The following is a 24,979-nucleotide window of genomic DNA, read 5'->3' on the forward strand; positions in this document are numbered from 1 at the left end:
TAGGCTCAGTTAACTTCTGCATACTTTGCATTTCTTGCGAATACCCAAAACTGATAAAGACCTACTGAAGCCTACCTAGTTTCTAATTACAAGGACACCCTGACCATATATCCTTCCTCTTATCTACTGAATAGGACAATGCATGCCATAATTGGTAGCTAATTGGTAGCCTAGCCTAATATTTAGCAGACAACACTTAATTACTAAATAGAGTTTTACTATGGTATCAATCCCTCCTTTTCTTTTGAGGGTTGTAGCTCTTTGGAGCTCAAACCTCAGTTATATATTTAAATTAACTCCGCTTCTCCAGGTTTGGCTCATTTTGTAACTCAGTCAGCAAAGCCAGGGGGTACAATACCGATATTGAGGAACATCTGGCCCTTTTATCACATATTGTTACTTGCTAATCTTTGGTATGTAGGCCTACTTGTCCTTGGTACGCAGACTTGCTCATCTCTGGTACGCAAGCCTGCTTGTTTTATCTGTACAAAATTTACACAAAGGGGCTCTTCATCAAATTGTCTTAAGTCTTTGGTAACACCCCTGTGCTATCTTCTTGCTAATGGGGAGAGGCATTTCTTCTCCCTTCTACCTGAAAGTGCAATCCGTACCGAGAGGGAGTGAGAGGAGCCGGGACTGTGAATGGGATTGGAGCAGCTGGCATGTGCAGAGATACTGCAAGCGGAGAGTTAAAAGCTCCCGAGGAGGAAGCAGAAGCAGCTGGGCATTTATTTTGTGGGAGGAAAAAAAAAAAAAAAAAAAAGAGGAAAAAAAAGAGAAACAGATCTGCATGAGAAGCAGAGCAGCACCATGAGCTCTCCCGGCGCAGCCTGTGAGCCTCCGAGCGCACTCTGGAGCCGCTCTCCTCTGAGCCCCTGTTTGCGCTGATATCACCCACGTCTCCAGGTGCCTTTGCCGCCTCGCCAAGTCGGGAGCAACGGGTGGGGGTCACGGGCCTGCTTCGTACCATGGTTGTGCTGGTTTCAGCTCCTGGGGGCTGGAGGGGTCTGGAGCCCACGTGGATGGATTGATGCAAGGAGACCTCATGCGCGTGGTTGGCAGTTTTGCAAACTTTTCCACGGGAGGCAGCTCTTTCTCCTCCTCGTCTACCAGTGCCTCTGCCCGGGACCCTGCGGCAGCAGCTGCCGCCGCCACCACCGCCTGCGATGGTGGCCCACTCGCCCGGTCGGCCGGGCCATGGCCTGCAGCCTGGCTGTGGCTGGTGGCAGCACTGGGCACCGTGTGGCTGCCGTGGGGCTTGCTGGTGCAGGGCCAGCGGCTGATCTGCTGGCAGGCGTTACTGCAGTGTCAAGGGGAGTCTGAGTGCAGCTACGCTTACAACCTGTACGCCGAGGCGTGCGCCCCAGTGCTCCTGCAGGAGCAGCTGGCGAAAGGCAGTGAGGAAGGACCGGCGGCCGCTGCAGACTCTGTCACCTCCTCCATGTGGCGGTGCCCCAGCCACTGCATCGTGGCTCTCATCCAGCTCAACCACACCCAGCACGGCCCAGCCTTGGAGGAATGCGACTGCGCACAAGATGAAACCTGCCGTGCCACCAAGCGTGCCATCGAGCCCTGCTTGCCCCACACCAGCAGCCCGGTGGAGGACAGCCCCGGAGGTGGCCCCAGGGCGGGTGGCCCTGGAGTCATGGGCTGCACAGAGGCGCGGCAGCACTGTGACTGGGACAGCTGGTGTAGCGTGGCGCTCAGCTGCTACATGACCTACTGCGGGAAACTATTCAATGGGCTGTGCTGCACGACGGAGTGCCGTGCCATCATCAAGGACATGCTGGACATTCCCAAGGCCGTGCTGCTCAATGACTGCATGTGCGATGGGCTGGAGTGGCCCATCTGTGAGTCGGTCAAGGAAAACATGGCCCGCCTCTGCTTTGGCACGGATATGGACAACAACGGCACTGGCAGCAGCGATGGCTTGGACAGGGGCCTGGAAGAGTACTATGACGAGAACTACGAGGAGTACCCAAGCCAGAAGGGGAGGGACGACCTGGAGGACAATACGGGCTCCAAGCCCAGCTTCCCCATGCAGACAGATAGCGCTGGCCAGGCTGCCAGCGCTGCCTGGGCTCTTCTGGCCTCCATCTTATTGCCGCTGCTGCCGCGGCTCTAGTGATCCCACCCCACCTCCTTGCCCTCCTCCGCCGTCATTTTCGTCCTCCATTCGTTGTCCCAAAATCAGGGTTCTTTTACCTGGTGTGCAATAATCCAATCTCACACACAGAGCCGAGATATTTATTTCATGTTTGCGCAAAGATGGGTGCTAGGTGGTAATTCCACAAAGCTAGCACACCCGGTTAACACATGGTGGACATTTTATACTATTTGACCATTCGTTATCAGGACAATACTGTTTACATGTAGTAATCTTTCAAGATTCTTATTGGTCCTGGTAGTCTTCGGTTTCATCTAAAGGTACAGAGTTTCTTTTTTCTACCGCGCATGCTCAGAGAGGAAGGGGCTTCTGTGAGGAAGGGGCTTCTAGGTTCATGGGTGTGATTCTAAGTATTCTAATGAGACAGTTCGTTAAAGGGTAACTTAATTCCACAATGCTGCTGAGTCTGTTTCAAAGTTATCTAAGTAAAGTTGATTAACTACTGTCTGTTTGCATCCTCCTTCAAGATGCACCAGATATACCAGCCTCCGGAACATCCTGAAGTGATCAGCCGTCCTTTTGTAATCCTCTATATACATACAAGATAAGATTACTTTACGTGTGACAGCTTATGCATTACATTTTCCCCCCTTTGAGACTTATAGAGGAAGGCTTTTTATGGTTTTCCTCTATCAGTCTCTCACAATCCTTTCATATATTTGCCTTCTGTCGTGGTTTAACCCCTGTCGTGGTTTAACCCCAGCCGGCAGCTAAGCACCACGCAACCGCTCGCTCACTGCCCCCCCACCCCTGGGATGGGGGAGAGAATCAGGAAAAAAAACCTCGTGAGTTGAGATAAAGACAGTTTAATAGGACAGAAAGGAAGGAAAAACAATGATAATGATAATAATAATATGACAATAGTAATACTAAAAGAATTAGACTATACAAAGCAAGTGGTGCACAATGCAATTGCTCACCACTCGTTGACCGATGCCCAGTTAGTTCCCGAGCTGCGATCTCCCCTCCCAGCCAGCTCCCCCATTATATATACTGGGCATGATGTCATATGGTATGGAATATCCCTTTGGCCAGTTTGGGTCAGCTATCCTGGCTGTGTCCCCTCCCAGCTTCTTGTGCCCCTCCAGCCTTCTTGCTGGCTGGGCAGGAGAAGCTGGAAAATCCTTGACTTAGGATAAACACTACTTAGCAACAACTGAAAACATCAGTGTGTTATCAACATTATTCTCACACTAAACCCAAAACACAGCACTATACCAGCTACTAGGAAGAAAATTAACTCTGTCCTAGCTGAAACCAGGACAGAGTGCACGCGCTTTTGCTTTACTTATTAAACTGTCTTTATCTCAACCCATGAGTTTTCTTACCTTTACTCTTCTGATTCTCTTCCCCATTCCACCACGGGGGAGGGGGGAGTGAGTGAGCAGCTGTGTGGTGCTTAGTTGCCGGCTGGGGTTAAACCATGACAGAACTGTACTGGGTCAGATAAAATATCTGATTTACACCATGGGTCACCAGCCAAAACAGGGTTTAGTTCGACTCAGCCAAGAAAAACTCTCAAAACAGGTTTGGGGGTTGGGTTCAGCCTTTTCCACCCCAGCCCGCAGCGGACCGTGGCTGAGCAGTTGGTCAACGTGATGCCTGTGTGATTGAACTTTGAATCTTGCACTGTTGTGTGTCGGGTTTTCTGGATGCTTGTGTTTGCACATGCCATCCTATGTTGGACTGTAATGCTGGTAGGTTTGTTTTTAACCACTTTCCTAATTCTTAATTGTTATTAAAGAGAACTGTAACATGAATCGCCTTGATTGATATAAAACTTTGGAAAACAAAAGGAAGTTTAACTATGTCCATCTGTGCCAAGTACGTGGGGCCAGTGGTTCAGGCAGATTTGGAGCTTTTTTTCACCCCAGCTTTCACTGAAATCAGAGTTAAGATTGTTGGTTTATTTAAAGCTTGCAGCCTGAAGCTTTGATGTATGTTTTAAAGAGAGGAGCTGGCAGCCCCCTGCTCTTCTGTTTGCAGTGGTAGCAGGAGACGGGGATACGGAGATGACCCACTGGTGTGGGTCATGGATTGCCCTCCCTTGGGTCCTGACAGCAAAGGGAATAGCTGCGCCTTAGGGCTGGCCTGGAAAAGACCGTGTCCAGGCAAACCCCGATGCTGCATCAGCCCCCGGGGGTGAGGACCAGACAGTTGCGCCCCTATTTCTGCTGACTCCCACCCAAAAAGGGCCCATTGACACCGACTCTGGGAGGGACCCGGGGGGTTTGCTGGTCCACGTTGCTCTCAGAGGACACGTACTTCAGGACTTGTTTGCAGGCACTGAAGAAGAGGAGGCTGCTCTTGGCTTCCCTCAGGCACCCCAGAAGGTATGTCCGCGCACCTGGCTGTCCCTGCTGCCCCCAGGGTCCCCCTTTCCAGACAGCTCTGACAGCCAGGAGGGGGACGGGGTGGATGTTTGTGACTACGGGAGCTGAGCCACAGTAGTGCTATCACTGGTATGGCAATGGGGAGGGAAAAAAACCACCCTTTAATCCAGGGATGTGAAAGGGAAAGCAATGCTCCATCTGGCAGCAGTGTTCAGGGTTAACAGACCATCTCCAGGTCCTTACCATGGGCTTCCTCCCACTCCAGGATAGTGGTTTCCACTGATGTATCATCTCCTCTGAGGACGAGAAAGCATTTCTGAACTCTTTCATTCTCGGTCGCTGCTTCTAAGCCCCAGCAAAACTCCTCTGGCTGTTGTTGCAGCAAGAAAAAAGCTTTCTGAAAAGCTGATGCCTACAGTGCTGGGGAGAGGTGGGAAAGCTGGGCTCCAGCCCCCTCGTACAGCACCTCTGCCCCTGTAATCGGTGTGCTCTGTATGCACATGCACGGCTCTGTCGTCCTCCTGCATCACAGGCTGGGGAAAAAATGCATCAACTCTTGGGATGATACGAGCTGCCTGGTCCCATTTGGCTCCCCCAAAAATCCCTCCCCCAAATCCCCATCCCTTTCCGATCTTTCCCCCAGTGACTTTCCTTGCTGCCCAACCGAGCCATAGGGACCCGCAGGGGACCGGTGATGGAGGTATCCTGCGAGCAGGTGGCATCACGAAGCTGCACGTGGCCACCTCTCTGCACACTCCCAGGGGAGCGCAAGGGCCTTGCACTGCCAGAAGGACATGTTTGCCTTGCTAAGCTTCAGTCCCAGTTGGTTTTTTTGTGCTCCCAGTGCTGAGCAAGAGCTGTGTTTGCTGGAGGTGCTGGTGACGTGGGACTCTCCCCCAGCCCATTGCTCACCCCAGACTGCCTGGTTTTTTGGAGGGGGGGTTTATTGCCCTTAATCTTTGATGATCACTGAGCTAAAAACCACCCAGTCTCACTGGCAAAAAATAATAATAAAACAAATAAAAATCCCTGCTTTTCTCTACTTGGCCTCTGGGATTTTGCATCAGCCCAGACAATCTTTATGGCTCTCCCGGCACAAGGGACCTGCAGGCTGGCAGCTCCCGCCTGGCTTGGGACAAGCTGTGATTGAGGAGGTTGTTTTTTTCCTGAGGCTTCCAGCCTGGCTGCATGCCCAAAGGGGCTCTGCCTGCCTGATGTTTTTTTCTTACTTTGAATAAAAGCTGTGATTTTGGGCAGGGACGGACACGCTCCTGGCCAGGATCTCATGGGTCAGCAGACCCACTGCTGTCACCTATAGGCACCTCCCTGAAATCCAGTTTGAAACGAATTGGGTTTTTGCCATAGCCCCACTGGGGTTTGGACTTTGCCATTAACACTCCTCCCTGTGCTGTACACAGGCATGGATGTGTTTTCAAGCACTGCCACTTAGCTGGGACTTAGCACAGAGCAGACCCCGCTTGCTGTCCCCGCATCCCCGGCGAGCCTCATGCACCCTCCCTGCGCCAGCTTTTGGGAGGATACAAACCAAAAACAAAACCCAAACCTACCAATTCCAGGGAGGACTCCTGCATTATTGAGGATTTGCTGCGAGGCTGCAAGTGCTGCAAGCTGCCAACCTGCCTCCAGGTCTCCAGCCGGTGCCAGCTTCACCCCCTCAAGGTGAGCATCAGCTGGGTATATGGATGCCGCTCACACCCAAGGGAGAAGGCAAAGGAAAAGTGTTGGGGAAAATGTCTTTTATTGCAAAAGGAGCAAATCGAAGTCCCTCTCATCCCCAAGCCGAGCCACACGTGTTGGCCAGTGCTAGTGATGCCTGGGTGGCATGAGGCCTGCTGTGGTTTGTACAGTAACAGATGGAAAGGGCAGGAAAAACATTGTGTAGGGCAAACGGGATGGCGTGGGGCAAGGTGAGCTCTTAAATGAGTTTCACGTGCTCCATTTCTGGCGCTCCCGTAGTCACAAACATCCACCCCGTCCCCCTCCTGGCTGTCAGAGCTGTCTGGAAAGGGGGACCCTGGGGGCAGCAGGGACAGCCAGGTGCGCGGACATACCTTCTGGGGTGCCTGAGGGAAGCCAAGAGCAGCCTCCTCTTCTTCAGTGCCTGCAAACAAGTCCTGAAGTACGTGTCCTCTGAGAGCAACGTGGACCAGCAAACCCCCGGGTCCCTCCAGAGTCGGTGTCAATGGGCCCTTTTTGGGTGGGAGTCAGCAGAAATAGGGGCGCAACTGTCTGGTCCTCACCCCCGGGGGCTGATGCAGCATCGGGGTTTGCCTGGACACGGTCTTTTCCAGGCCAGCCCTAAGGCGCAGCTATTCCCTTTGCTGTCAGGACCCAAGGGAGGGCAATCCATGACCCACACCAGTGGGTCATCTCCGTATCCCCGTCTCCTGCTACCACTGCAAACAGAAGAGCAGGGGGCTGCCAGCTCCTCTCTTTAAAACATACATCAAAGCTTCAGGCTGCAAGCTTTAAATAAACCAACAATCTTAACTCTGATTTCAGTGAAAGCTGGGGTGAAAAAAAGCTCCAAATCTGCCTGAACCACTGGCCCCACGTACTTGGCACAGATGGACATAGTTAAACTTCCTTTTGTTTTCCAAAGTTTTATATCAATCAAGGCGATTCATGTTACAGTTCTCTTTAATAACAATTAAGAATTAGGAAAGTGGTTAAAAACAAACCTACCAGCATTACAGTCCAACATAGGATGGCATGTGCAAACACAAGCATCCAGAAAACCCGACACACAACAGTGCAAGATTCAAAGTTCAATCACACAGGCATCACGTTGACCAACTGCTCAGCCACGGTCCGCTGCGGGCTGGGGTGGAAAAGGCTGAACCCAACCCCCAAACCTGTTTTGAGAGTTTTTCTTGGCTGAGTCGAACTAAACCCTGTTTTGGCTGGTGACCCATGGTGTAAATCAGATAAATCTCCCCAGCTAGCGGTTCCCAAGGTGTCTGTGCACAGAGCACTTGTGGTCTGTGAGGTCCTAGAGGTCCTCCAGCCAGGCTGCAGGGCTACAGCATAGTGTTAGAAATAGTGTTTTTGGTAAAAAGTTGGATGGAAAGGGCACCTAGAAGCCTGTGAGATAGCTTGAGGCAGCACTGTTGAGCCTGTCCCCGACATGCGGAGAAGGCTTGGACCCACGGAGAGCCATCCACATAGACCTGCTCTTCAGCATCATCCCTTACATCCTCCCAACAGCTTTACCTTTCTCCTAGCTGGAGCATTGAATAGCCACGTCCACTTATGCCCTAACTACAGCATTTAGAAAAATAAGGGCACTCTATAATCTTACTCATTTATTCATACAGTTAAATAAAAAGAAAAAATCTTTGATAATGAAATAATTTCTTTTGAGGGAGGGGAAGGAGGACTGTGTGTCTAATGGAATTTCCTCCATGACCTTCCTGACAGTGCCTGAAACCACTGGGAGGGGATCGAAGGCACTTCTCTGGTTGCTCCCATCATTTTCATAATAAAGGGATACTAATGGGAACGCCGGGTTTCTCTTCACGCAACCTCAACCCTTACCAGCGAGGGATGCAGCGAGTGGCACAGCGGAGACAGGGAGGAGAAGACACACGACATCCCCGGTTGTGCTGGGATCCTTCCCATGAAGTCCTGTGCCCCAGATCCCACATCTTCACTGGCAGCTGAGCTGTGCAGCAACATCTCCTCCACCGAATGACTCCCATGCCAAGGGAGGACAAGTCATTTCACAAGCCAGGATTGAAAGGGAAGAGCTGGAGCCCCTCAAAGCATGGCCTTTATGCATTTCTGGGGCTGGAGAAACCTTCTCCGCACCCCGTCCTCCTCACAAGCAGCGGTCAGAGTCCTTGCCTTCACCTCCACCTCCACCCTCCAGTCCAAGGGCCAAATCCTGACAGTGCCTTGATGGGGCTCCAGGATTAACTCCTTGATAGAGGGTGTCTGTAACTTGTAAAAAAACCACTATTTGCACTGGTGCCAGGGGCCTGAGGAAGGCCCCTAAATCTCCCAGGGAGAGAGGAGGGCTGCTTCAGAAAAACCCTCAACAAAATCATCACCTCTAACTGCGACCTGAGACAGAGATGGATATTAGCTTAATTTCACGGTAGATGAGAACATTTCCACAGGTGCAGTGAGAACACCCGCTGGCACAGACCCATCAGCGTAAAAACCGATGCTTCCCACCCACCAGCAAGCCAGCAGCAAACATCACTGTCAATCCAAGACACGTGCCACTTGCAGGAACCCGCTATTCCTGGGGAAGCACCACACGTACTTTTTGAGAACTGCTTTGCTTCAGGCAGTCCTTCTGCCAGCAACAAATCTGAAAGCTCATCTGTCCTTAAAAACCAAAAGGGATGATATCAGCAGGATAATCATGTAATGAGGCAGGGCCATAAAGGCTTTAAAAAGACTAATTGGGCACACTGGTATGGACGGCGCTGCTCTAGGAAAGGCAACATTGACAATCAAGGCAAAACACACAGGCAAGAGCCTTGCAGTGGGCATTAGGTGGGCGAGGAGGTGGGATGCAGCTGTCCCAGCAAGCGATACACAGCCCATACAATTAAAATATCTGGACATCACTCAAGTAACCTGGCCAGCCTAGTACCCAGGAAAGTGGGAACATGGGGCAAGTGTTAGCCCAGGGCCACACTAGACCAAAGGGGGAAAAAAAATGTGTGTATAGATATGTATCTCTAGTTTGTTTTCTGCTCTTAAAAAAGTACTTTTAAATATATTTGCCATATTATAAAACTTAAGGCAGGCTGTGCTGTAGCAACACTCCCATGTCACACGTCCCCATGTCCAGCGCTGGGCACTCCCATGAGACCAGCTACGCTCCCACTGGCAGTAACCAACCTTACCATACCAGTGATAGCATTACTGTGGCTCAGGCTGCTTTTTCACCTTGCTTTCAGGGGCATCTAGAAGATGTTCTGGCTCGTTCCCCTTGGCACTGCTCTTGTGCTGCTGTGACTGTGCTGATGGGCGACGGGGGTCTGAGCCGGCTTTGGGGCTGCTTCACATGAGGACCAAACCAGCTCTGGAGTGACTGAGATGCTCTCCAGCCCCCGTTTACTCATTATATGGACCAGCTCTGGGGCAAACCCCTAAGGAAAGGGGCTTCCTCCTGCTTTGGGGCCATGTACAGCTTTACCTTCCAGGTGCCCACTAGCAGCCACTGGGGTTGGCAAAGGAATCAGTCTCTTGCTTTGGGAAGGGGCATCACAGCCCAGAGACCCCAGGACTCTCCTAAACTGCTCAGTCATGTCACCTTTAAACTTCTCTTTGCTTAAAAACAGGGAAGATTGGACCAAGAATGGAAAGCATTTCACAGCCAGCCTGCTTCCCTCAAGCCTGCAGGTGCTGCTGAGATGCCTTCACCCAGAAGAAGTCACCTCCATGGGCAGAAGGATGCTGGCTCATGGACAGGAATCTCCATCAACACAGCTGGTGGCATGGGAGGACATTTTCCATGGAAAAACTGAGGCAGAAGGGCACTCAGGCTGGTTTGTTACTTGTCGAGCTCTCTCAGGAGGATGATGGCCAAGTCCTCTCTTGGGATCCGATGGATTGCATGCTTTGGATCTAAATGTGGTCCCAAAACACATATGGATCCTATTAGGTCCTAACCCATGCATGACTTGGTGCTAGGTTTTGATCTTGACTGCCAGTGAGATTTCACCACATGCTAACAGGCTTGGCCGAATCCACACCACAGACATGGTTCTCAATAATTTCTTCCAATAAAAGGGGGAAAATGGTTGCCACAGTGTTAGCGAGTGCTATAGCTTCTTTATGCTTGCTCAGGTAACTCAGGCTGTGGGAAAGGCAAACTCCCTTGCTCCTGCATCAGCACCCATCGGACGTGCAGGCTGAAAATTGGGTGCCTTCCTCTTCAGGATAATCACAGACTGCTTTTTGTAAAAAAAGTACTCTGCTCTGACTGCTTCATTCACTAAGTAAATGAAAGTTATAAATATCTCAAGGATCAGCTGTGAAACTGGATAACAAAGGAGTCCATGTAATTTCCTTTATAAATCAGAAGCGTGCGTGGCATTTTTTGCTGGGAAAAAGATTACGAGCAGAAACTGTGTTTCTATATGTTCTATTTGTTGTACTGCAATAACCAAGACATCCATCCTATATATTTTAATAAGTAAGTTATTCTACAGCACTTGCCGCACAAAACAGAGGTCACAATGTTTTTCGAATTTCATACAAAGGTATTTCTACTTTAAAAACTATTAAAATTCCCAGATCATTAAAGTAATTGGTTAATTAATCCCTGAGACCATTGCAAAGCTGATGGAGGAGCCTGTTAGGAAACCCAGAGGAAATAGGTGACTTTGTCCAGGTCGATGGGATAGTTCATGAGCAGCACCGGAGCCTTCTCAAACAACTCCCCCTTGTAGCTGCACCACTTGCCCGCTGGCAGGTAGACATCACGCTCCTGCTTGCCCATCTCCAGGACAGGTGCCACCATGAGGGTGTCCCCGATGAGGGAGTCGATTCTGTGAGTGGCCTCGTCGCGGGGTGAGATCCACCGGATGGGCTGGATGACGAGGTCGCCCGTGTCAGTGACCTCCCCGGCCAGCTCCAGCAGCAGTGGGGCCACCAGCGAATCGTGGAGCTCTGTGAACCTCTGTGCGATCTCCACCACCTCCTTGTTGTAGAGCCAGGGCGGGATGGAGAACTGCATGGAGGGCATAAAAGCGACAGCTCCAGCCACCGCACGTATAGCTCCCGGTCGGGATCTCCACCGCCCCGTCTGTCTTATTGGGGAAAAAATTCCCCCAATAACGTCAGCGGATATGAAGGGGTACCCCAGCATGCTGATGGTGAGCACCGTGGGGATGAGGGACTTGAGGCCAAGCTCGTAGTCCCAGATGGAGTTGTGGTCAATGATGCAGAAGAAGCAGGAGATGTTCTGCGACTGGTAGCCCACCCGCACCTCAGCCAGCTCGTAGAAGGGGATGGCCATCTCCGTGTAGTGCCGCGACCAGATGCTGGGGTCCAAGAGCAGCTGGAAGGTGCTGAACTGCTTGGGCAGGTAGCTGGTCTCGCCCGCGTTGAACTTGAAGGACGAGATGCCGTACTTGTGGCGGAGCTGGCACAGGTGGCTCTGGAACCAGTCCCAGGCCACTGGGTTGGTGAAGTCCAGGATGGCCCCAATGCCATTCCACCACTCCACCATGGCTGGCAGCTGCCCCAACAGCTCCTTGATGAACAGCTGATGCTCGATCCCCACCCCAAAATTGGAGGAATTGTAGTTTATGAAAGGATGAGTCCACAGGGTGACCTTAAACCCATCTCCCTCAGTTTTGCAAACATCTCTGTTACGTTGGGGAACTTGATGGGGTCAAAGTCAAAGTCCCCATAGGCTTGCATGTACATGTCATCGATTTCAATGTGGCTGCAGTTAAAACAGTACTTCTTAATGTTTTCAGCAAATCACAAGAGTTTATCCTGGTCGATATTGTTCTTGTAGAGGGCCCAGGTGGACCAGATGGGGTAGCGGAAGGCATTCTCGGCCGGGGATCTTGGAGGGCTTGTTGAAGTACCTGCGCACCATGTACTTGTGGATGGAGGTGACGTCAGAGCCCACGCACATGCGGTAGCTGAGCTCGGGGAAGGGCTGCTGCCCCAGCGGGGGCTTGTAGGGCGAGTCCTTGTAGCAGGCCTGGAAGAAGAGGGCACGCTCGGTGGCGTTGAAGCCCAGGTGGAAAGGCACGGAGTCGTTGATCTTGATGGCCGTCACCTTGGAGGAGAGCCAGTAGCGCTCCAGGATGCCGCCAAAGCTGTCACGGAAGGAGTAGATGTCGCTCGTCACGTAGGGCATGGGCTCCTGGTAGCCAGCCAGGTGGATGGGCCAGTGCTGGGTGCTCAACTCGAGCCCCCGTACCAGTGGGCGCCCTCCCAGAACATGGTGTGCTCCACCGCCAGGCTGGCTGCCAGCTCCTCCCAGCGCACGCGGTAGCACATCACCGTGTCTTTGGGCTTCACCGTCTGGATGAAGAAGTTCAGCGGCCCCCCGCCCAACCACGTGCAGCTCAAAATCTCACCCTCCTTGGAGCACGACTCCAGGTCGAGGTTGCCCGAGCAGAAGGCCAGACAGAAGACCACCTCTCCATGCTGGTTCCTGATGATGAAGCCATCTGCCTGCAGGTCCATCAGCTCCGTCTTGAGCCGCTCCGCCTTCCGCAGGGACACCATGTAGTAGCACCAGGCCACCACCACGACAATGAACAGGATGAGGCCCAGCATGATGGCCCCAAGCATGGGCCTCAGCTCCTTGGAGGGCTTTTGCTTCACTGGCGTGAAGTTCTTGGGCAGGAAGGTGTACATGACGCTCTCTTTTCTCTAGCACTTTTTGCAGAGGAGTGGGAAGGAAGATGTCTTTGCAGCAAGCCTGGGGCTCTCAGGAGAAGAAAATGGACTGTTAGGAGAGTTCCCACCTCCACCGAGTCCCAGAGCACCTGTCTCTGAAAAAGAAGAGGATATAAATAGTCTCAGAAGAACCTCTGAATCAGGGGACCACTTGTCATCCCTTTGCCGTCTCAATTGCAGCAGCTCCTCCCGACCCACTGCCACTGGGCTGCAACGTGCCAGGTGCTGTATGCAGAGTACCAGACACCATCTCCAATTACCCCGGGCAGACAACACATGTGGAGAACAGCCTGAGCCCCATGTGGAGAACAACCCCAGGGCAATAAGTGCCAAATCATTGCCATAATTATTATTTTTGGGGGAAAGAGGTTCAGCAAGGTAGGAGCGGGGACTGGGAGGGGCAGGAGGAGGCTGAGCAGGAGCTGGATCAGCCCACCGACAGCATCTTTAACGGACAGAGCTAATTAAGAGCCATAAAAGACACCACGTAATGAATTTCCAGGCAGCCGCTCCTAATTTTAATCAAACTGCCTCCCTGGCAGATTTAATTCAGCTCATCCACAGCACTGTTCCCTCCCCGTCCCCTGTGTGCCCCGGCTGCTCCAGCCCGGGGATGTTTCGCAGCGAAGGTGGGTAAATCCCAGCTTCTTCGCAGCGAAGGTGGGTAAATCCCAGCTTCTCCACAGCCCCCGGATGGCCAAACAGGGCCAGGGTACCAGCGGCTTGTGGCCAGTTTTGGGGGCATGTAGGGGGTGTGCTGTGCAGCAAAGCACGGCTGCGGGAGGTACCGCACCAGCAGCTCCGGGCAGGAGGAGAGCGGCTTGCTCCTGCCACGCACACAGAGCCCTGCGATGGCTCTGGGCAGGAGAAAGGCTAATTTTGTTGGGAGCGAGTGGTGCAGGACCTCCATCCGGCATGGCCCCAGGCTGCATTTCAGCTCCAGCCTGCTCCCCCCTGCACGACCCCGGGGAAGCGGGCTACGCCAAGAGCCTAATGGCTTTTCCTTGGCCACGGGCTGGCTGGGCTCGGCCAAGCACAGCGACGGGGATCCAGAGGGGAAATGTAAAGTAAGGACACGGAGAGAGCGAGAAACAAACCTGGCCATGGGAGGAAGAGGAGATAGTTCATGCAGTAGCACATTTTCCTCTGCACCTCGAACAGATCTTACTCCCCGAAAAAGGACAGGCAAAGCAGAAGGGGGTCCTGAGCATCACCTAAACCCTGCTGCTCCACTATGGGGATGCCCAGGTGTAAACCCAGAACGACACCTGGGCACAAGCTCAATAAAACATACAGCATTTTATATTTGTCTTGAAGCACCTATTGGGCCAGATGCTGCAGCTGGGGGACCTTTTCATTGCTGGCCAGGTCATTTTAACCTTCCCCTGGGAGCCAGTAACTTTCTAGGCTGCCAGTTGCTTTAAATGGGATTACGGCAGCATTAGGAAGCAATTAGCCTGAACAGGCAATAGGTTTAGCTAAACAACTTGTCCCATGGCCAAGTCCCACAGAGCCCTCGCTTGCCAGCAGGGACCTCCAGCACGGGATGGGGGCGGCTCCGACCACCCCAACTGTGTCACCCAGGGCCGGATCCTGCCCCCCAGGAGGGGAACGGGGCCCTCACCCACCAGCACGTGTGATGCGAGGCCGGCTGAGCCCAGCAAAAATCGGGCATTAAAGGCAGGAAGGAGACGGTGGTGGGAAGATGCTGTGTTTGGGTTAAAACTTCATCTCCTCTATCAATCCCCCCTTGGCTTTAGGGTGAACCAGAAGCAGCGCAGGATTGTACCAGGGACGGGGCGGGGGAAGGTTTGCAGAAGGGCCCTGGCCAAAACCAAGAACGATGCTGCAAGTGGTAGGATGCTTCTGGAAAGGGTATGCTGAGCCCAAACGAGCTCCCTCCCTCTCGGCACTGGGAATTTTTGGGATGCCAGCAAGAGAGATGCAAATACCTACCGCTACCAGAGACATGCGCCTGTGTCTCGTGCGTGCCTTATCTTGGGACTGGGAAGCTCAAGGAAGGAGAAAAGAAAATAAAGCTGCCCACTGAGCAGGGCTCGCAAATTACTTGGGAAAATAATTTTTTAAATTTTTCACGTTTTCTGAAAAAAGCTCTCATCTAGGGTTTTAAGCCCAAGAAATGGCTGATCCTGCTGCGGCGGGGTCAGCCACCTCCTCACCTCCATGTGAAATTGAGAGCGACACAGCAGCTCCCAGGGCTTCAGGGAGTTTCTGGATTTTCATCTCCCTTTCAGGAGGCTGGTTTATTATTTATGAACTACTTCGAATCCGCTCTATTTTTAGGCTGTTTCTTTCTTCCCCCCCATGGGCTGGAGTTCATGACGTACGCAAAGGAGCCATCACTGCCGCTGACAGTAGCACAGTAGCGAAGTAATGTGTTTTTTAAGAAAGGTTTTGCAGCCTTTTGTGGCCCTCAGACACCGATCTGCCTCAGAGGGATGTGCAAGCCGGGTGTCCAAGACGGCAGATTTAATCCAGCTCTGGTTGCTCTGGCCACTCTGGCCGAGCCAGGATCAAATCCCTGTCGCTGCCCTGGGCTGACGGACATCACCCGCTCGGGTACCGCTCCAACAAAAATGCTGAGAAGGGCGTTTGCAGGCATCGCCCAGTGCAGCAACGGGCCAGGGGGACTCCGAAAACAGGATCTCACTCTGTACCTGTCCGACTCCTCTCTTTTTTTGCCTCTTTAACAAAATTTACTGCTCTCCAGCCGGTGATTTGGCTCTGTCCCAGATGAGAGGTAAGTCTCCCAAGCTCCCCAGAGACAACGCCTGCCACCTCGCAGCCCGCAGAGGTGCCTGCTCATGCAAAGCCTGTTTCGACAATTTTTTTTTGGAATGCAAACTTGTTATTTTGCTCCAAGATGACATTGTGGTGACCTTTAACTCCTCTTAAAACCAAAAGAAAATGGGAAGGGAGGGCTTCAAAGCCAAACAGCATGTTTGCAGCTTGCTGTGCCGAAGCTTCCCAGCTGACCCAAAATGAAGCTTTTTCTTCCCGTTCTGGGTAGCACAGCCAGTCGTCTTGCCTCGACTCAAGATGAAAGCAAAACATCTGAGCAGGACGCACTTTATGGAGTAAAAATAAAAATCCATTTTTTGAGTGCTTCTATTTTTACCAACACCGCTGCTAACCACAGGCTGCGAGACCCACAGCACCACTAACCCCAGCAACTTCCGAATTAGGGCATTAGTTTAAAGAGGGTCAATAACATTTAACTAGTCCCTATCGCCCCAGGGGGGTCAGGTCTGAACCGTGCCAAGGGCCAAGCTCGTACCAGGGACAGGCACCTATTTCCTACGCCGGGATGCCGGGAGACCCTCCTCTCCGGTGCAAGGTGCTGCCGCCTCCTCCCCAAACATCTTGGCAGGAGTCGAGCTAAGGAAACACTGCAGATTTTACCGCGAGATATTTCCAATCCCATAAAAGAGCAGGGAATTAGGATGGCAAATTAAGGGGGAAATTATTTCTCTGCAAAACAGATGTGTGTGGGGGGGAAAAGCCTCTGTGTGCACAGTCCTGGCACTGCTCCGCAACCCCCCGCGGGAGACCAGCCCTGCAAAAGGGACTTTGCAAACTGGAGATGGGGGATGAGCAAACCTGTCCCGGGGGTTTAATTTCCCTTGGAGGGGTCTGCAGCAGCACTAGAGTTCTCTGGAGGGCTTTTTAGAGTCATAAAGGGTGAAATCACCAGTCCAGCCGCTTGGCGCTGATGGGAGCAGGTGGGACAGGTGGGTGCACCTGGCGGCAGCGCCGACATGGGGTGCACGGCTGCTCCCCGCATGCCCCGGCCCCCCCTGCAGATCAGAGGCACCGATTCCTCCCCCAGCCCTGCAGAGCCACCCGCAAGGATCCCCCCGAATACCGCACCAGATCACCTCGGGGCCCTGGGTTTATCCTCGCGGCGCACAAGCCACCTCCGAGTGAATGTGGGCGGCACAGACCCCTGGCCTCCGAGCCAAGGCAGCAGCTCTGCCTTAGCAGGACAGGGACAGCCGGGGGGACCTGGCGCCTCCTTCCCGGGGACACCCACCTTCGCCGTCCTCGCTGAGGTCGCAGCAGCGACAGACAATCTGCCCAGCCCGAGAGGCTCAGGGACGGGATGCGGGGGTGGTGGGGGTGTGGTGTGGTGGTGTCTCTGCGCCTCCTGCAAATCGACAGCCGCCCGCCGTTGGGGATGCCGCCTACGTGGCAAGACACGGCAGCAAATTCCCTGTAGCGTCTGGCTGTCAGATACGGACAGCCCCGGCCGGGAGGCAGCTCATCCCGCCGGGGGCACGGTGCCGGTACTTACCCGTCCATCGCCTCCCGGGAATCCCCGCCTGTCGCCCGGCTCCGCCGCAGATAGATAGATAGATTTTTAAGCACATAAACAATAAGCGCTGCTATGTCTCCACATCCCTGGCAGCTTCGTCCTCTCCATCGCGCGGGAGTGTTTCAGGCTACGAGCTGGTTGCGCCCCAAGCAGCATGTGTCCGCGGGCAGGAGGAGGGGACTCAGCGCGTCACCGGCGTGTTTTCTCAGGCACCGTGACGTAAGCATGTGCAGCCAACCCTCCGGTCGGGGCGTGCCGAGGCAGCGGGGCCCGGCCAAGAGGCAGCTGCCGCAAGCATCGCAGCGGCGCGAAGGGCACGAGCTTCGCCGAGCCTCGGCTCCCAGAGTCGCGGGATTCGGGCTCGTGTCTCGCCTCCCTGCCAGGGGAAGCAGGAAGGGCCGGCGAAGGCTCGTCTCCATCTGCATTCGCAGCCTCTCCAGAATCAGAAAGCAAAATAAAAACCAACCCAGGATTATTTTTTTTCCTCCCCAAGTCTTGTGATTTTAAGCAGAGTCATGATTTAGCAGACCTCTAAAGTTGAGTCTCCCTCAACTGCTGCCAGCTGGTTCATAAGCCAGGATTAAACAGCACTGAGCACCCAGAGGATAAACCTCAAATCCGGGGACACACACACATGAATACAGAGCTCATCTGCAAAGCACAGACACACTGCCAGGACCCCACTCCATCTGCAAGAGCAGACAGGATATTTGAAGCTACGGCATTAGCTTTGTCCAGCCTTAAATACTTTCACCTGTATTGTAGGAATCGGCACTTTACAGCCCAGTTATGTCCCTTAAAGCCACCAGCGTCAAGTGATGCTCCAAACCCATTTAGACACCTCATCCAGTGTCTGACCATAAATACAAAAAAGCTGCAGGGAGTCAATTCTGGCAGCAGATGACAATATTTAACACACCTGACAATTCCCCCTTTACAATATCATCTTTCTTTGTTCTTCACCCTGTGCTAATTAACAAGATGAAGTTTTAATAAGCTGGGTTTTCACTTTAACCCTGCACACCGCCTGTGGTGCTGCCGGCTCATGACTAAACCATGACCGAGGGCTCTTGCTTTCCCCTGCACAGAGGCACATCATGGCACCTGAGTTTGTCCAAGCCGCAAAGATTTGCAGAGACTTTAAAAAAAAGTGAGCTCTCCTGGTCCATCCATATTAAAGCACATTGGACACGAGGGAGAGAAAGCTCCAGTGCTCTCCCTTAGAGGACATCTCTGTATCCACCTCAGAGATGTCCTACAGCCCCTGGGGGAGCAGGAGGCAGCCTGGCCCTGAAGCCGCGGTCCATGGGGTAACCCAGAGCCCAGCAGTCAGCTCCTCGGCACCTGTGGGGCCAGCAGCTCTTGGAGAGGCATCCTCTAAAACCACCCAGCTCGTGCCCAACTGCGGTGAAAGCAAAACATCAAATACAAGCAGTTCCACATGCCAGCACACTGGGACAATATAAATCTCTGACAAAAAAAAAAGAAACGAGCGATAACTACAATTTCATCGCTCCCACTGAAGGAGCCAGCATCAGGCAGGGATGTAGCCCGTGGTCCAGCAGGCAGGCGTACGAAACCCCAGCACGAGGCATCAGTCCATGAACAGCTTATTTCGCTTGCCACGTGATGTATAAGATACACAGTTAGCTATTAAAGATTTCGGCATCTTTGCCGCTGTCTTTTGGTCCCACAGCCCAATTCCTGCCAGGTACAAGACGTGCTTTATCTACCACCCTATCACCCCAACAGCCTCTCTCCTCAATGCTCCCGCGGGTGTTAATCTCACTCCTGCTCATCTCCATCCTCCAAGACAAACCACCCAACAGCGGGACCCAGCACCCCGTTTTGCTCCCCCCAGATCCTCTCTTAAAAGAGCCAATTCAGTGCTTTGGGAGTGCTCAGCATTTCAGATGCTGAGGCAAGCTGAAACCTGAGCCCACTCCAACATCTAAGTGCTACAACATGATATGGGGAAGAAATAGGAAGAAACCTAAGCACAGCCCTCCAGCACGGCCCCTGTGATTTTCCAGCCATTGAGTCACCACGAAACTCCAGGTACTGGCAGCTCCAGAGAGCGGCAGATGGCTCACGGAGCCGGGATGGTGACTTGGGACCCCAAATTTCCATCTGTATCCAACAGTGCCAGTGATGCTAGACACCCTTGGGCCAAACGCAATCATCAATCCCTTAAAATGCTTGCTGGCAGCTCTTCCACGTGTGGATCCGACCATGCAGACACCCCCCCCACCCTCACCCCCTGCCAGGTTGCAGGTGCCTGCTGTGCCGGGTACTTGCCCTTTGGGGATCACGAGTATCCCAAGAGGGAGAGGGAAAGGAGAAAGGAGGATGTGTGCCTTCTCAAACAGCTCTGGCCGCTCGCTGCTGCCGCCTGCACTTGCTGAGGGAGGGGCTGTCCCAGAAACCACTCCAAACCCAACCCAGCACATTGCACAATGCACTGTGTAAACCCATCTGCTGAAGTTTTTACTGCCAAACATCTGTCTAGCAGTAAAAGTTGAAGCTGCACCTTGTAAGCAGAGCCAGGGACATGTCTCAGGGCTCCATTAATCTTCTCTGGGAGGCAAGACCCCTGCCCATCTGTGCTGCTTTTGGCTGGGATAGAGTTAATTTTCTTCATAGTAGCTAGTATGGGGCTATGTTTTGGATTTGTGCTGGAAACAGTGTTGATAACACAGGAATGTTTTAGTTACTGCTGAGCAGTGCTTACACAGAGCCAAGGCCTTTTCTGCTTCTCACCCCACCCCACCAGCGAGGAGGCTGGGGGTGCACAAGAAGTTGGGAGGGGACACAGCCGGGACAGCTGACCCCAACTGACCAAAGGGATATTCCAGACCATATGATGTCATGCTCAGCAATAAAACTAGGGGGAAGGTTGGCGGGGGGGCCGCTGCTCGGGGACTGACTGGGCATTGGTCAGTTGGTGGTGAGCAATTGTTTTCATTTGCATCACTTGTCTTTCTTGGGTTTTATTTATCTCTGTTATTTTCCTTTTCATTACAATTTATGATGATGATGATTATTATTTTATTTTATTTTATTTTATTTCAATTATTAAACTGCCTTTATCTCAACCCATGAGTTTTCTCACTTTTACCCTTCCAATTCTCTCCCCCATCCTGCTGCAGGGGAGTGAGCAAGCAGCTGTGTGGTGCCTAGTTGCTGGCCAGGGTTAAACCACGACAGTCCTTTTTGGCACCCAACATGGGGCTCGAAGGGTTTGAGATAATAACAGATTGACCAGAGCGTATTAGAAGGGATTTATATCTGTTAACAGTTGCGGGTCACGATATTGATTCATCTGTTCTTGATATTAGTTTATCTGATCTGCACCATGCTCTTTTTTTTGCTGTACGTGTTAAAGATTGGTGTTGGCTTTTGCAGTTTGCTGTGCTCTGTAGTGATTAGTGATGTTTTACCTGGGAGATTTGTTATTAAAACACTGACCTTGAGCTTAATCTGGTATTTGGGCTCTGTACTGAAGCCATTACTGTACTTCGGGTACCATCTCATGGAGACAATTAACAATTATACTTCTTCCTCTGAGAGGTTTTTTGTGGAGGAAATACAGAATGGCACCTTCGCTACCTTCTTCTGTGATGTTTTCTCCCCTGTTACAATAACTTCTTAGTATCTTGAACATCCTTGGGTAGTTAAAATACTTCTATTGGTATTTCTTAGGAATATTGCTTTGGTTTTGTCTAAGGTTAACAAGCAATTTAAGAATATGACCCAGGCTCCGCGAGAGTATGGTCATGGGTGGCACGACATGTGGGAGAATATGGGCAGGTATCTAGAGAACTTCTCACCTCCAATGGTTTGGAACTTCACTCCCGAACAACTGCAGGATCCTGATGAAGTGATAGAATGTTTGAAAAAAAATGCTGTGGCTATTCCAAAGAGGCACAACTTACCGCACTGTGCTGGGCCCTGGCCAGCATCTACCAAACACTGCTCGATATTATGCAGCACCCTCAAGGAGAAGAGAGGAAAAACATACCAACAGACACTATGGCTAAACCAGACACTATATCAGTCGCCCCTATAACTAAAAAGAAACAATGGAAGCGGAAGTCAACTCGTTTAGCAAGGGATGAAGAAGCTTCTCCTAAGAGGGAGCAGGAGAAAGAATCAGAAGAGGCAGCCTGTTTGCAGCAGAGCAGTCATAAGAACAGGAGGAGGAAGAGACTGAAATCATAAATGAGACAGAAACCACCTGATCCCTATTCCTAATGAGCTGTGAGATATGTGGAAAGATTTCAGCCATCAACCAGGTGAGCAAATTCTCAGCTGGTTACTGCGATGCCGGGATATTGGGGCCAATAGTCAGGAATTAGAGGGTAAGGAAGCCCGGCAGCTGGGATCCCTTGCTAGGGATAAGGCCATTGACAAAGGGATTGCAAAAGGAGCAGGAGTCCTCAGTCTTTGGCAGTGACTCCTGTCAAGTGTGAAGGACAGGTATCCCTTCAAGGAAGATCTTGCAAATTCCCGAAGCAAATGGACCACCATTGAGGGAGGTATCCAGTATCTGAGGGAATTAGCCGTGGTGGAGGTGATCTATAACAACCTGGATGACAACCAGGCATCCAAAGACCCGGATGAAATCCAGTGCACGCAGTCCATGTGGCCAAAGTTTGTTTGAAATGCACCAACATCATATGCCCACACCCTGGCGATAATGAGCTGGACAGACATGGAGGCACCAACTACAGATGGACTGGCCAGACAACTCTGAGAATACGAAGATAACCTCGCTTCCTCCCTACGGGCCTGCGTCTCGGCTGTGAAGGAACTGACCCAAAAAATGCCCGAGCAAGCTGAGAAGGATAGGTCTTCCTCATGCACTCCAACCAAGGCCTCAGCTATTAAGTCAGCCTTTTTCTGTTCAAGGGAAAGGGTACTGGTGGCGCACACCACGTGCAACCCTGTGGTTCTTCCTGCATGACCAGGGGGAGGACATGAGGAAGTGGGATGGTGAACCTACCTGGAGACTAGAAGCTCAGGTACAGGAACTGCAAGGAAAAACAGCCAAAAAGCATCCATCCAGGAAAATTACTGCTCCAGTGTCTGTTGGGCAGAGTAGAAGGGCTGATAGTACTTTTGACCCTGATGAAGGGACTTCTGTTTTGCAGTTACAAAAATCAAGTAACGAAGACTCCAACCAGGAATAGAGGGGCCCTGCCTTCGGCCAGGCGGAGGAGAGGGACAACTGGGTTTATTGGACTGTGTGGATTCGATGGCCTGGCACATCAGCCCCACGGGAGTATAAAGCTCTAGTGGACAGCAGTGCGCAGTGTACCCTAATACCCATCAGATTACAAAGGGGCAGAATCCATCTGTATTTCTGGAGTGACAGGAGGATCCCAAGAACTGTCTGTGTTGGAGGCTGAGGTAAGCCTAACTGGGAATGAGTGGAAAAAACATCCTATTGTGACTGGTCTGGAGGCCCCATGCATTCTTGGCATAGACTACCTCAGGAGAGGGTACTTCAAGGACCCAAAAGGGTACTAGTGGGCCTTTGGTATAGCTGCCTTGAGTATGGAGAAGATTAAACAGCTGTCTATCTTGCCTGGTCTCTCAGAGGATCTGTCCGTGGTGGGGTTGCTGCAGGTTAAAGAACAGCGGATGCCAATTGCTACCATGACAATGCACTGGCAACAATATCGCACCAACCGAGACTCCCTGGTTCCCATCCATAAGCCGATCCGGTGACTGGAGAGCCAAGGAGTGATCAGCAGGACTCATTCACCCTTTAATAGTCACATATGGCCAGTGCAAAAATCTAATGGAGAGCGGAGGCTAACAGTGGACTATCGAGGCCTGAATGAAGACATGCTGCCACTGAGTGCTGCCGTACCGGACATGCTAGAACTCCAATATGAACTGGAGTCAAAGGCCGCCAAATGGTATGCGACAATTGATATCGCCAATGCATTTTTCTCGATCCCTCTGGCAGCAGAGTACAGGCCACAGTTTACTTTCAAATGGAGGGGTATCCAGTACACTTGGAATCAACTGCCCCAGGGGTGGAAACAGCCCCACCATTTGCCATGGATTGATACAGACTGCACTGGAACAAGTTGAAGCTCCTGAACACCTGCAGTATATTGATGACATCATTGTGTGGGGCAACACAGCAGAGGAAGTGTTTGAGAAGGGGAGAAGAATAATCCAGATTCTTTTGAAAGCTGGTTTTGACATAAAACAAAGTAAGGTCAAAGGACCTGCACTTTAGGAATAAAGTGTCAAGATGGACGTTGTCATATCCCAATGGATGTGATCAATAAAATAACAGCTATTTCTCCACCAACTAACAAAAAAGAAACACAAGCTTTCTTAGGTGTCGTGGGTTTTTGGAGAATGAATATTCCAAATTATAGTCTGATCGTAAGCCCTCTCTATCAAGTGACCTGGAAGAAGAACGATTTTAAATGGGGCCCTGAGCAGTAACAAGCCTTTGAACAAATTAAATGGGAGACAGTTCGTGCAGTAGCCCTTGGGCCAGTCTGGACAGGACAAGATGTGAAAAACGTGCTTTACACCTCAGCCAGGGATAACAGCCCGACCTGGAGCCTGTCATGGTTTAACCCCAGCCGGCAACTAAGCACCACACAGCTGCTCGCTCACTGCCCCTGCAGTGGGGTGGGGGACAGAATCAGAAGAGTAAAAGTGAGAAAACTCGTGGGTTGAGATAAAGACAGTTTAATAGGTAAAGCAAAAGCCGTGCACACAAGCAAAGCAAAACAAGGAATTCATTCACTACTTCCCATGGGCAGGCAGGTGTTCAGCCATCTCCAGGAAAGCAGGGCTCCATCACGCATAACGGTTACTTGGGAAGACAAACGCCATAACTCTGAACATCCCCCCCTTCCTTCTTCTTCCCCCAGCTTTATATGCTGAGCATGATGTCATATGGTATCCCTTTGGTCAGTTGGGGTCAGCTGTCCCAGCTGTGTCCCCTCCCAACTTCTTGGGCACCCCCAGCCTACTCGCTGGTGGGGTGGGGTGAGGAGCAGAAAAGGCCTTGACTCTGTGTAAGCACTGCTCAGCAGTAATGAAAACACCCCTGTGTTATCAACACTGTTTTCATCACAAATCCAAAACACAGCCCCATACTAGCTACTATGAAGAAAATTAACTCTACCCAAGCCAAAACCAGCACAAGTCTCTGGCAGAAAGCGCCTGGAGAGACTCGAGGTTGACCTCTAGGGTTTTGGAGCCAGGGATATAGAGGATCTGAAGCCCGTTACACTCCAGCTGAAAAAGAAATATTAGCAGCATATGAAGGAGTTCGAGCCGCTTCAGAAGTGGTTGGTACTGAAGTACAGTTCCTTTTGGCACCTTGATTGCCTGTGCTGAGCTGGATGTTCAAAGGGAGGGTTCCCTCTATGCATCATGCAACTGATGCTACATGGAGTAAGTGGGTTGCACTGATAACGCAACAGGCTCAAATGGGAAACCCCAACTGCCCAGGAATCCTGGAAGTGATCATGGACTGGCCAGAGGGCCGAAACTTCGGCGTGTCTGTTGCCAGAGGAGGTGACTCGTGCTGAAGAGGCCCCACTGTATAATGAACTGCCAGAAAATGAGAGGCAATATGCCCTGTTCACTGATGGGTCCTGTCGCATTGTGGGAAAGCATCGGAGGTGGAAGGCGGCTGTATGGAGTCCTATAGGACAAGTTGCAGAAACTGCAGAAGGAGAAGGTGAATCG

The 24,979-nt window shown here is 51.8% G+C and overlaps 2 protein-coding genes across 2 annotated transcripts; one reads left to right on the top strand and one right to left on the bottom strand.

Annotated features, from left to right (window-relative positions):
• Positions 1–1,045: 1,045 nt before the first annotated feature.
• On the top strand, positions 1,046–2,125 carry LOC127027803 (growth arrest-specific protein 1-like). Its single transcript, XM_050913639.1, has one exon. It carries the CDS (start codon positions 1,046–1,048, stop codon positions 2,123–2,125), a length of 1,080 nt encoding a protein of 359 aa, XP_050769596.1.
• An 8,595-nt stretch (positions 2,126–10,720) lies between these two features.
• On the bottom strand, positions 10,721–12,867 carry MYORG (myogenesis regulating glycosidase (putative)). The gene is given in 7 exon segments (XM_050913432.1): positions 10,721–11,238; positions 11,241–11,276; positions 11,279–11,317; positions 11,320–11,835; positions 11,838–12,057; positions 12,059–12,414; positions 12,417–12,867. Coding segments are annotated over 7 exon segments (2,016 nt in total). The 3' UTR covers positions 10,721–10,840.
• Positions 12,868–24,979: the final 12,112 nt, after the last annotated feature.

The sequence above is a fragment of the Gymnogyps californianus genome, chromosome Z (assembly GCF_018139145.2).
Source record: "Gymnogyps californianus isolate 813 chromosome Z, ASM1813914v2, whole genome shotgun sequence".
In the NCBI taxonomy this organism is placed as follows: Eukaryota; Metazoa; Chordata; class Aves; order Accipitriformes; family Cathartidae; genus Gymnogyps; species Gymnogyps californianus.